Genomic DNA, 12,009 nt, shown 5'->3' with positions numbered 1-12,009 from the left:
CAATTATGTTCAGTGCTAGCCAAGGTTGATTGAAGGTAACAGGGATCACCAAGTTTGCTTTATATGCAGATGATACTTTGTTTATAATGAATGATCATCTACATTCTACATCCGCTTATCCTCAGATGATTGTAGACACCTATAGATTCAAAATAAACAGTCCATCACAGTTGGTTAAAAATAAGAAATTGGGATTATTATGGTTTCATTTGTTTTTATATATCTACTCATGTTTTATGAAAAACTGTAACAGCTGGGAGGTTTTTCTCCTTACTGTTAATAGCTCCAAATAAAAAATGTTTTTTTTTTTTTCTAATGATAGTATTTCTGGCATTTAATCAGCCAAAGAAACAAATTGAAGTATTATAAATACAATCTGACAAATATGAATAATATAAAAACTATATATCTAACAATATAATACAAAAATATTCACATTAAGAATACACTAGAATATTACAAGATTGTCGTCTAAAAACATAACTGACTTCTAACATATGAAAATCATGTTTACTTGTTAATTGGGTTTTATTTTATATTTTTTAAAGCCCATGCTGCAAGTTTTTCTTTGATGGGATTGTGATTATATTATTTCTCTGTTTTAGAAACATGGAAGACTGGTAGAAGAGGAGAGAGGAAAAGAAACAGGGAGGCTGGTGAAAGTGTAAAGCAGACAGGTGGAAAAGAGGAGAACATTGTTGAGAAAAAAGCTGTCAGGACAAACTGCATAAACAAAGATCCCCTTTTTATGCTCCATTATTATTACTTTTTTGTTATATTTTGGAAATACTATACAGTTAAAAAACACATATCTGCTGTTACGCTCACTGATCTATATGAGTAAATGTGTAAATATAAATGATACTTTAACTTCTCAATTTTTTCCACAACACTTAATTCTTGTTTTACGGTATATCTGAGTTGGACCTGTCCCCTGATTTAATCAAAGAAATCTGGTCAGGCTAGAAATCTAAAATCTATTTCTTCATGTGGAAGAAGCTTAGAAACGTCTGGTCAGGTTGGTATGCAGTTTGAGGAGGTATGGAAACAATGTTATGCTCCTTCTGTAATCCAACAAAATGGGTCATAATTTTTGAACTGAAGGAACATTAAAACTATCCACTGTATGTCCATTAGTATAAATCAACCATTTAGGATAGAAATACAGCTTACAGAGTACAAGGTCTTTGTTTGCAGCCTGCTACAAACTTCATATTTTGATCTGTCTCTGGTCAAATCTGGGGCTGCGTGATTGACTTTAAAGATACGTTTTTGGACAGAAGCTCTAAAATCAACCTTATTCCATCTAGCTACTTAACACAATGTTGGCTACTGAATATCCCTTATGTGCATGTATGCCACTATATATTTTTTATTACCTGAATGTAACATAAGACAATTTTCTGTACAAATCTAGTCGTTATCTTAATAATAACAATAATAATTTAAGAGCTGTTTAGCAAATATCAACAATATAATCATGAAGACTTTAAAAAAGTTCATCAAATTAAACTGATATGTTGATAGAAAAATATTCATATATTAAATCCAATGCTAAGTTGGATTCTAGTTAAATGCAATTAAATTTCTATGAGGCTGTTTTTCAACTTCCAGTTTCAAAATATAGTTTCTACCACAATCCCACTGAAATTCCTCATCTAGATCTAAAAAACAACAAAAAAGCAAAACTGCTTCATTTGGCTACTATTCTTGCTCAGCATCATGTTTTGGATGTTACCTATTTGCCCTTCCCTTTGTCAGTGTGATCTGATCAGCCAGTATTTAACCACTTTTTAGTGTGATAGGTCATTTTACCTGGTTTAAACCATAAGTTGTGTCATTTAATCATGCTTTTCACTTGAATTACGTTTTTTCCTCTGACCTTGTAGTAGTAGCTTAAATATAAGACTTTATGAAGACCACTTAAATGGAAAAGTCATGAAAGCTGTACAAAATGAAATGTGTATAATTTGTCTAAAATAACATTCTGATAATTAGTGGATTTTAAGAATATGGGCTGGATTTATCAAGATCCAATTTTGCGTGCGGTAATTTGCGCTCGCAAACTGGAATTTTGCGCGAGGGGCTGAACCATGGTTTGCGGGTGATTTCACAAGAGCGATTGCGTAACTGGTGGCAGGTGCATAACAGTTGGAGACGCCCTATTTAAATGATGGTTTTGCGCATTTTGTGGTTTGCGGCAAAGTAGCTTGTAGTCTGTACAAACTAGTGCATTAAGAAATTTAAATCTTACAGTGATATATAAAGAAAAAACTTTGGCAACCTTTATTCCCTAAGGTGGTATGTGGCTGAATTTCTACTTCACTGCAGTAAAAAAAAAAACAGGTGTTTTGTATTGGCCTGTAGAAACATGCACATACCAAATGGCTCACAAGAAGTGACTGTGGATGAGATTACGCATCCCTGCAGCATTGGCATGTTGCTCCACAGGCGCAGGGGGAGAACCCCGACCCCGTCGGACAGCACTTCTGAAAAACGAGATTGGGAGATCCCAGCTCTCGCTGCAACCGTACGCTGGAATGACCCAGATGCAAAAAAGTGCAATGTTGCAAGGAGTTTTGTGATATCTGGTATTGCGTGGGTCCTCCTTGTGGCTGGCTCCAAATCCATTCTGAGTTCCCCCAACAGCTCCAAAATGGCAATGCTGGATAAACGATATGTTTTAAAGATCGTTTCCTCCTTCATTGCAAAAATATTCACACGGAGTGAAAAAATGCATTCTCTGCGTCTCCTTGCTTCATTTCGATGTCTCCTTCTTGCGACAATAACCGCTGCCATGTGTGCGCAATTACGCATACAGACCATTTGCACCTTCTTTTGAAACGTGTTAAATATAGAGTCAGATACCGTTAGCAAAATTTTTTTTAGGTTTGATAAATCACTTTGCGAGCGCTAAATTAATATATTTACATGTTCTCCTCCCACAAGACGCACTTTAGCGTGTAAACGCCCCATATTGAATATTCATTGCAGAAAAAGTACTAAATGGATAAGAGGCGCTATTTAGCACGTTCTAAAAACCAAATCCTTTTAGCACGCTGTTGATAGATCAGTTTGTACATTTTTTAGCGTGCGCAGTGAAATAGCTCACGTTTTTATACACGCAAACCTTTGATAGATCCGGCCCTATTTTTTGAAATCAGAAAGAATTCAAGTTGCAAGCTACAGTTCCTCATGCTTAACCATCTTGGTCCCTCAACTCTGAGTCATGAATACTTTTGTAGGGAATGCAGTAGACTGTTTCTCGACATGAGGATGGCTGAGACGTGCTTGGAGATCCCAACATCCCCTTTACAATAACAAAGCAGATAAAAGAACCCAGTAATGCCTTCCAACTCAAAGTATAGAAACAAAAAACAGAATCAGTTTGATGTTTCAGTTGGGTTGATTTGTGGTTAAAAAAAACTACAAAAAACATTTCTAAAGGTGTTCAAATCAAACATTCAAATGTCAAAACAATGTTTCAGTACAAAATTGGTTCATAATCTGTGCAAAAACAAAAGGTTACACACTGCAAGAGTTATGCTGAATCTGAACCTAATTCAGCCTCTTTGGTTTAAAGTTACATTAATGAAGTATTTTCATTCATTGATGTCAAGCTTTTTGTGTAATAAAGATCTTTTTCTTCAGCTGTTGTGGATTTGAGGGGTTTGCATCCTCAGTCGCCTCCTGGCCAAGGCCTCCTGCCTCTTCCTCTCAATCTCAGCTGCAGAGCATTTTCCTGTGGTCTGGTTGGTGACAAAAACTGCAACAAAACAGACAGACAGAAAAATTAATCCATGAGAAAAAGACCAAACCATTCCAAGGGGAAATGCCATGCAACACTTTGACAATCATCCATCTCTAATCCTTTTTCCATGTGTCAACAACTCCATTTATAGTTCTCTATTAAGGTTTTCTGAGGCAGTGAACAATAACATTGAGCATAATTATAAAATGAAAGGAAAACTATGGCTTTTATTCGGATTACTTTAGCTTTTCATCCCTAAACCAAACCAGGGTAACTAATTTCCTTAAAAAAATAGGCAACTTACTACTTAAATTCAGCTACTCTGTGAAAACTTAAGAGGTTTGTTAGACGGTAACAAATTGTCTGCTTAAACCAAAACGCAACTGCCTGGTATTGAATTCAAAACCAGATGGGTGACAAAGAAAAATCCAATGCATTCTACCCTAAATGCACCATCCAGTGGGGGCAAAGCATGGCAGAGGCATCATCATGCTGTGGGTTTACATTTTCTTCAGCCGGAACATAAAGTTAATCACTGAAAAATATCCTTCCATGCGTTAAGATTCACATCCTAGAAGGAAGACGTCCATGAACATGAAGCCAGAGCTTAAAACAAAATGGTTTACATCAAATTACATCCAGGTGTGAGAACGGTGCAATCAAAGTTATTTCCTGATAGAATTTGTGACAAGATTTCAAAATTTGATATGCTTTTCATTTAATCTAACTGAACTATTTATTAAAAAAAAAGAAAAGCATGATTTAAATCTCCTGATCATCTATCCATCCTGGTGAACATTAACACCTCATGCCACACCTTTCAGATTTTGACACGTCCAACTGACAAATTATGAACCTTTGATCATTTTCCTTCTACCGTCCAATTTGTATTGGCCTACTACATAAAACAAAATTGTAACACCTGTAGATTATCGGCTGAGGTAAGTTAGATGTGTGAACCCAGAACAATCAAACATGATAAGAGTCACATCTACGTTCTTTTTTCAGCCCTACTATAAGCTGACATCTTACCCTTGTTGCTGATGATGGCTGAGTCCGACACATTTCTTTTGAATGCTGCATGATGGGACCTTGAATTCTGAGGTACTCTGGTTGTCACTGTATGAGGTTTCATATCCGCATCAGCCTGAATCGCACCATGGTTTAACTTTCCCAAACCGACATTCCCACCTGGGAAGCTTTGAGCAACTCCCGCTTTCTGGGCGCCACCTCTCAAAGGAATGTTCCATCCTTGATAGTTCCCCATTTCATGGGTTGTCACTGGTAACGAGTTGCAACGGACAAAAGAACCCGATGATTGTCTATTTGCATTCATACCGGAAGCCCCCGGGGGTTCAGCGTTGACTTGAAGATCTGTGATGTTCTGGTGTCTGGCTGTGGGCCGTTTTGGCTTCTCTTCACAGTTTCTGTGACTCACTTCCTGCAGCTGGTTGTTGGAAACCCTCTCCACCCTGTCACATAGCTGGTAGAGAAGGGCATCGTCATCGCCATCGTCCCAGAAACTGTCTGAAGCATCATTGCCTGGTGGGCCTGACAGGAAAAACTTTACTTTCTCAGTAACTTTGTTTGGTTGTGGATTTGTGATTGTCTTCCTGGTAGCAGAGGTCTGCGCAGGGCTCTTTGATTTGGGCTGTATAACAGTGAAGCTGGACTCCTCTGCATCTTTATCCAGTCTGGTCTGGAAGTGAGGGTTGGGTTCCAGTTTGAAGCTCCTTCGACTTGTAGTAGTTTTGAAAACAGAGGCTAGTGTTTTAGTGTTTGTTTGAATGGGACACTTTACCGAAGTCTCAGGATGAGCGTCAATAGGACCGTTGGGATCCTGCGTCAGCGCCAAGATCAAGGGGTCATTGATTAGGTCGTCATTGTCCCAGTCATCCTCAAAGTAGACTGAATTATTTTCGGGAAGCTTATCTGCTGTCTTATGTTCTAACTGTTTGTGATCAGCATAAACAGGAGTCTTTGGTTGGTCCTTTCTGTCCTGAGTGGAGACTGAACCCTGACTCAACCTCCCACTGATTCCCTGAGTGGACGAGTCAAACAGAGCATTCAGCTCTGCCTCTGCCTGCTCCAACGAGGACGGACACTTTGGATCCTGTATGTTGATTTCTGAGGCGTTCAAAGGTTGGCTGATGACAGCATTCTGTTGGACTGAAGTCTTCTCGTCTTGCTGCATGTTTTTATCAAGCTCCTTGGCAAGCTTCATGAGGTCCTTCACGCAGCTCTGTCTGTTCAGGTAAAAACCACCATGGAGAAAAAAAGAGGTTTAGGTCCTGTAGGTTAAATACTATTTAGAATATTTAGGAAGAAATGGATAAAGGAAGAGAGTGTTGCTAGGTTACGGACCGACAGGACCTCCTTCTGGCTGTGGGCTTCGGATTATAAGGAGTACAAGGGATCACGCCATCGTCTATCCAGTGTAGCAATGATGATTCAGATGATTTGGGCTTTTTATTCTATAAAAAACAAAAACAAACTTTCCAGAAATCACTTTTAAAGGGAACTGTTTCAGCTGAAGTTACTTAGGATGACGATGAATACAATTTGAAAAAATAAAAGAACTGACCTTTGGAGCGATGCGGTTCACGATGTCAGAGATTTCCACTGCCATGTTGGTTTTGTTTCCTAAACCCAAAACAATGAGAGGAGAGTAGAAATAATGCTGACTCATACTTCGCTTCCCACACTTAATTCCACCCATCATGAGGAAAGAAAATACATTTGTTTCTGTCAACAAATGTTAAGCCCTTAACACCCAACATTATATAGCTGTGCACAAATATATTTCATACCAAAAATGACAGTGGCCAGTAAAATAATAAGGATATCATCATTTGAAAGCTAGGACCTTCTAGTTTCTGGAAATATGTGTACAGACTCTTTAGGTTTTACACAACCAGAGCTGTGTGACTTTAAACATTTCCCCCTCGGATAAAAAAAATGCTATTTCTATTATATCTTTTGTATAACTCATAGTTTACCTCTCCCACTTATTACGCTTGTTTGGACAACAACTGTGTAAAATTTCAGATCTCTAGTCATAAGCATTGGTAAAGTATGACCCTTTATGTTTGTAAAAAGTCCATTCGGCACAATTGTCCCAAATTTGGACCAAATGTTTCAGACTGTTTTATTTGAATTTTATGACTAAATAGACCATTAAAAAAATAATTTCTATGTTTAGATTTAAACTAATTTTCATTCAAGCATTTTGTTTCCCACAATAGTTCCAATTCTGAAGCATAAAAGTCCACTCCGTGTTCCAACCTCTAGGTTCTCCTCTAAATTGCTCTTTATGCAGGTAAATAAACCCTGTATTTTAAGCCCGCCCCTGCACTTCTGTAGCGTCGTGGGACCATCCTGATCTCGCGAGCTTTCAAGATTTCACTCGCAGATCAGTCTGGAGACTCTCCGTTGAAGAAAATTTGGAGCCGTTCACCAAACGAACGTCCAATCAGCGTTGGCTTTGAGGCGGGTTGAGGCGTGACGCAATGAGAAGCGCGACAGTTCAGTCTAAAGAACATGGCGGCATCAGCCGATGAAACTAGCGTTAGCGTGGCTATCCAACAAGTTTTATCGGAATTACACAGTATTTCTTCACTGAAAGCAGAGCAAAACACTGCTCTGGAGGCTTTTCTCAGAGGAAAAGATGTTTTTACTCTTCTCCCGACTGGTTTCGGCAAGAGTTTGAGTGCTCCCTAGCTCTGTTAGTACATCATATGCTTCGTTGATCAGATTGGTTTATTTGGCCCGTCTATCACCAACATAGGCCAATCAGCTAACCAGTATTTTCGCCCCTTCCCAAAATTACTTCAACGGAAGGTTTCCAGATGGATATGCGGAGCAAATCCCTCTGGCGGAGTCAGGTTAGCACTTCTGATTCATCATCACAAAGCTTAGCTTATTGGCCAACAAAATATATCAATTAAGGGTCGATTGGTCATTTTAGTGTCCCTACTAGCTGAATAAAACTACATTTCCACAGAGAAAGGTTGATTTGGATAATTTTTTTTTCAATAAATGAATAAAACTCTTATTTTAAACAGTGCTTTCGGTCATGTTTGACTTGAATTTTAACTTATATATATATATATATATATATATACATATATTTATTTATATTAGGGGTGGAACGGTTCACAAAATCCATGGTTCAGTTCAGTTCACGGTTTCGTGGTCACGGTTTTCGGTTCGGTTCGGTATATGTTGATTGTTACACCGAAATCCCATAAAAATTTATGAAATTATTGAAAAAATCTAAAAGTAATTATTTTTAATGATCCGCAGAAACCCTGGATCATTTCCGCATGTTTTGCTGCTTTGGATTTAATCATCTCGCGCATGCCCTCTACGATCTCCAAGGAACTCAGAGCGGAGCGGACGGGAGCCACAGTGGAGGCTGTAGGCTTTGCTTTGTGTAGACGGTCTGGAGCGGAGCGGGCGGAGCCAAGCACTGACGGAGTATGTGGGATTTCGGGGTTAGCATGACATGCTGGTCATGTGGATGTTAGCATAAACAAAACGTGTTGCACAATGCTTGCACACTGTTGCACTTTTATCCACAACTTTCTTTCCGCCGTCATCGTAGGTCACTCTAAATGTAAAGCGGTCCCACACAGCAGACCTATAAAGTGCTGCTGGCGCGTCTTCCAACTCCTGTTCTTTCCCACTCGCCATACCCACACAATTCTCCACAACAACTGATTTTTTTCTGCTACAACCGGCTACGCTGCTTCGCTTCTTCTTCTTCTTGTTTACTACTGGTGGTTGGCTTTGGTCGCAGTACCGCCACCTTCTGCTCTGGAGTGTAAACGCTTCGCCTATGAGAAAAAGGAGCAGCGCATGAACCGAACGAAACACATGCAAACCGAACCGAGACAGTCGAACCGAACGGTTCGAACGGTTTTCAAAAACCGTTCCATCCCTAATATATATATATATATATATATATATATATATATATATATATATATATATATATAAAAAAAAGTCAAAAGATAACTTTCACAAGGGGCGAATCCTTTTTTTGTGACAATGGATTTTATATGAATCAATAGGGGCTTCAGCAGGAATGGGATTGCGGATCTTGTTAATCTAGAAGTACAGACCCAATGGTTAGGACATTAAGTGGTTATTAAGAAGAAGTACAATTTAAATTATATAGTCTAGATTTAAAAACATTAATTTAAACCTAACTTCATACAGTGCAAAGTGTGATTGGTTTTTCATCAACAGGACTAGGGGTACACCGATCAATAGCGCTGAAAGAATTATTCGGATTAATTGTGATTATTGAAATAACTGTTAGCTAATTTAGCAATCAAGTAATCATTAACTGATTGTAATGGAGTGTAGACTCTAGAACGTGCCTTTAGCTGACAGAGCGACCCACTTAGAGCAGTAATTATATAAAAATTATCACAAATTTGTTTTTTTTAACATTTTGCTTTTAAGATACATATTTTTTTGCCCGTCTATATGTTACACCCAGAAATCCTGAAGTGGAAAGTCATAGCTTCACCTGGTTAAATTTCACAAAAAGTCTTCTTTTAGGAGCCTTTTACTATCTGATCATCGATCATCATCGAATATTGAAAAAATAGATTAATCGATTCATCAGAGCATGTGAACGGAGCAGAGCGCCACGCAATTCCCGCTCAGGAGGATCTTCGCTCATTCACTCAAAGTTGTGCCAGGACGCTCCACTCAAAATCCGCTCTGCGCTCACCTTAATTTTCCTGTCGCTCCAGCGAAATCGTTCCACGCGCCCTCAAATTTTCGGGAAAACGCATTTTCTGACATTTTTACTTTTTTTTTTTACTTAATTATGCCAAGGCCCTGGGACACACGGCGTTTTGATTTAACAATGTGACCGATACACATGTATTGTCTTATTTAACTGGCTTTTAAATTATTTCCCAGCTGTGAACCTAACACCTCGCTCCATGTTGCCCCACGTTTCCTATTTAATTATTAATCTACTTTACTAGACAAAAATTAAAAAAGGTCACTTTTTCTTCCCATTGCAAATGATATAATAGCGCATCATGCATGTATGCAATCCATTTTCAGAAACAGGCTCTTACCACAACGATCACTTTATGTAAACCCACTCTGTATTGTTAAGTATAGTTAATGTTTTTATATTTTATCCCACTTTTTAATCACACAATTTGCCTAGGTTTTAAGTCAAACATAATATTTTTCATATTTGTTTTTCACAGTGTCCTGTCTGGAATTAAGAATAATTGTCTTAACGCCAAAAAAAAGAGCCCAAAAGATTTTAATTGTTTTTAAGATCAATGTGAAACTGATAAATTTACATTTTAAAGATCTCTATCTTTGTAAAGGTCTGGAATCTTCTGCTGTGAGTGCTCTAAACGTATTGCATGAATATAAAACATAAATTTGAGCATTTATATGTGAGAGCACTAACTAATGGGCAGTTAAGAAAGCTTTTAATGTTTCATGGGTATTTTTCAATGTGTTTCTGAAAGACAAGGTTGAAATTTTGAAGATCTCTTCTCATCAGCTGATGGTGTCAGTTACGAAAAAAAAGTCCAAATTGGAATATTTAAGAATAATTTTTTAAGTTTTAGATATCAGAAAGTTTTAGATATCAGTAATCAGTTATCAGCCAGAAACCTGCAGCAGGTAGACCCCTAGTAGGATTGTTTACAGTAGAAATTACTGGCAAATACAGTGCATCCCCACTCAGTGGTGGTTCTTGACCAAATGATCCAGGGGGCCAGGGTGGGGCCAGTGTTTTTCATGGGGGCACAGAAAAGCATGGAATAAAAAACAGGGCAGGGGATTCAAATATAGCAAGAGAGCTGAATGAAGTGAAATTTCTATTCAATTAGGTTTAATTAGAATTATATTCAAAATATAGAATTTAGGAATTTTACATATTTTTGACTTCATTTAAGTTAAAATGGCTGAAATAGAAATCAAGAGAAAGCGATAAATTCAGCTGTAAAAATTAGAGCATATTTTTTTTTACTGTTTTGAAAACGACATTTAGCAGATGAAAACTGAGATCCTATCCCAATATCACTGAAGCCATCACCTTATTGTTTTTAAATAATCAGTAAAACATAATTTGTAAAGAAAAACAATTAAATAGATCCCAACACAATTCCAGCGCATATAATGATTAGAATTTCTTTGAGTATTATGTCTTCAGTGCAGGGGCCATGACAGGGGCCAGGACATGGTCTACAGGGGAACTGGCCCCTGTCTAGAACCGCTCATGTCCCTACTGTTTTACATTCTTCTTCTTTTAGGAGCTGCACAGCTGAAAGCTTGCAGAGATAAGGTGACAGTAACAGCATTGGTTTCTCACCGGCCTGAGCTGGAGACCCGCTATCCCAGAAAATGTCCTGTGAAGACTCTCCATCTCCTGGAGACTCTGCAGCATTGAGTCCTCTGCTGCTGCCTCTGAACCGAGGACTCAGAAGATCTGTGCAAACACGAGAGATGGGTTACACGGTCACTTCACACTGCTGTGAAAAGTAATGGAGCTAAAGATGAAAACAATCGACAAAAATGCACGATTTCAGCTTAGTAGTTTGCAGGAGAAAGCGGCCCTTTAAACAGGACTTACTATTGATTGTTTGTGGGTAGATTCAGGCTAATTACTCTGCATTATTCCAGGATTAAAGCTGAACCTTTGATTTTAGGACTTTTTTTTAACTTAAACTTAGAAACCTTTATTTTTCTCAACTTTTCAGTTCATTACATGGCTGAGTTTACATTAATCTTAATGGATCTGCGTCCCCACCGTTTCTGCCAGGTGATGTTACTGCTGCAGGCGTTTCCTCTGCATCTCTCCTAGCCTGCCTTGTGTCGTGGTCAACTTCAATGTTTTTTCTCCACAGCTCAGGGAAGTGAGGGCTACCTGCAGCAGCTGCTGTCCCCGGCTCTGACATGGCTCCCCGGAACAGAACCGGTTACCATTATTTTGTTAACTACGGCGGAGATAACCGAAGAACCAAAAACGTTAATGCAGCTAGCGACGCGTGATGCTTGTTGGGATCTTCTTCTTTGTTTGGTTTAAAGGTGGTTGCCAAACAACTTGAATGCGCATTACCGCCCCCTACCGGTACTGATTGTGGCGCAAAATCGAATTATTCTAGCTAATATATTTACCTGCTTTACTTTATATCCTAAATATAATAATTGAATATCCCTATCTTTATTTTGTTCATTGAAATTGATTTAGCTCTTAATCTCAAGCA

The 12,009-nt window shown here is 38.4% G+C and overlaps 1 protein-coding gene across 1 annotated transcript; it reads right to left on the bottom strand.

The window, feature by feature from the left end:
* Positions 1-3,387: 3,387 nt before the first annotated feature.
* On the bottom strand, positions 3,388-6,277 carry LOC119798068. Its single transcript, XM_038307412.1, has 3 exons — positions 6,116-6,277; positions 4,784-5,997; positions 3,388-3,766 (listed from the first exon to the last, which is right to left on the bottom strand). The coding sequence occupies exons 2-3, from the start codon at positions 5,973-5,975 to the stop codon at positions 3,648-3,650; spliced, it is 1,311 nt and encodes a 436-aa protein (XP_038163340.1). The 5' UTR covers positions 5,976-5,997; positions 6,116-6,277; the 3' UTR covers positions 3,388-3,647.
* Positions 6,278-12,009: the final 5,732 nt, after the last annotated feature.

Source organism: Cyprinodon tularosa, unplaced genomic scaffold (genome assembly GCF_016077235.1).
Source record: "Cyprinodon tularosa strain WSP-4 unplaced genomic scaffold, ASM1607723v1 ctg61, whole genome shotgun sequence".
NCBI lineage: Eukaryota > Metazoa > Chordata > Actinopteri > Cyprinodontiformes > Cyprinodontidae > Cyprinodon > Cyprinodon tularosa.
This window is presented reverse-complemented; position numbering and strand designations above follow the sequence as displayed.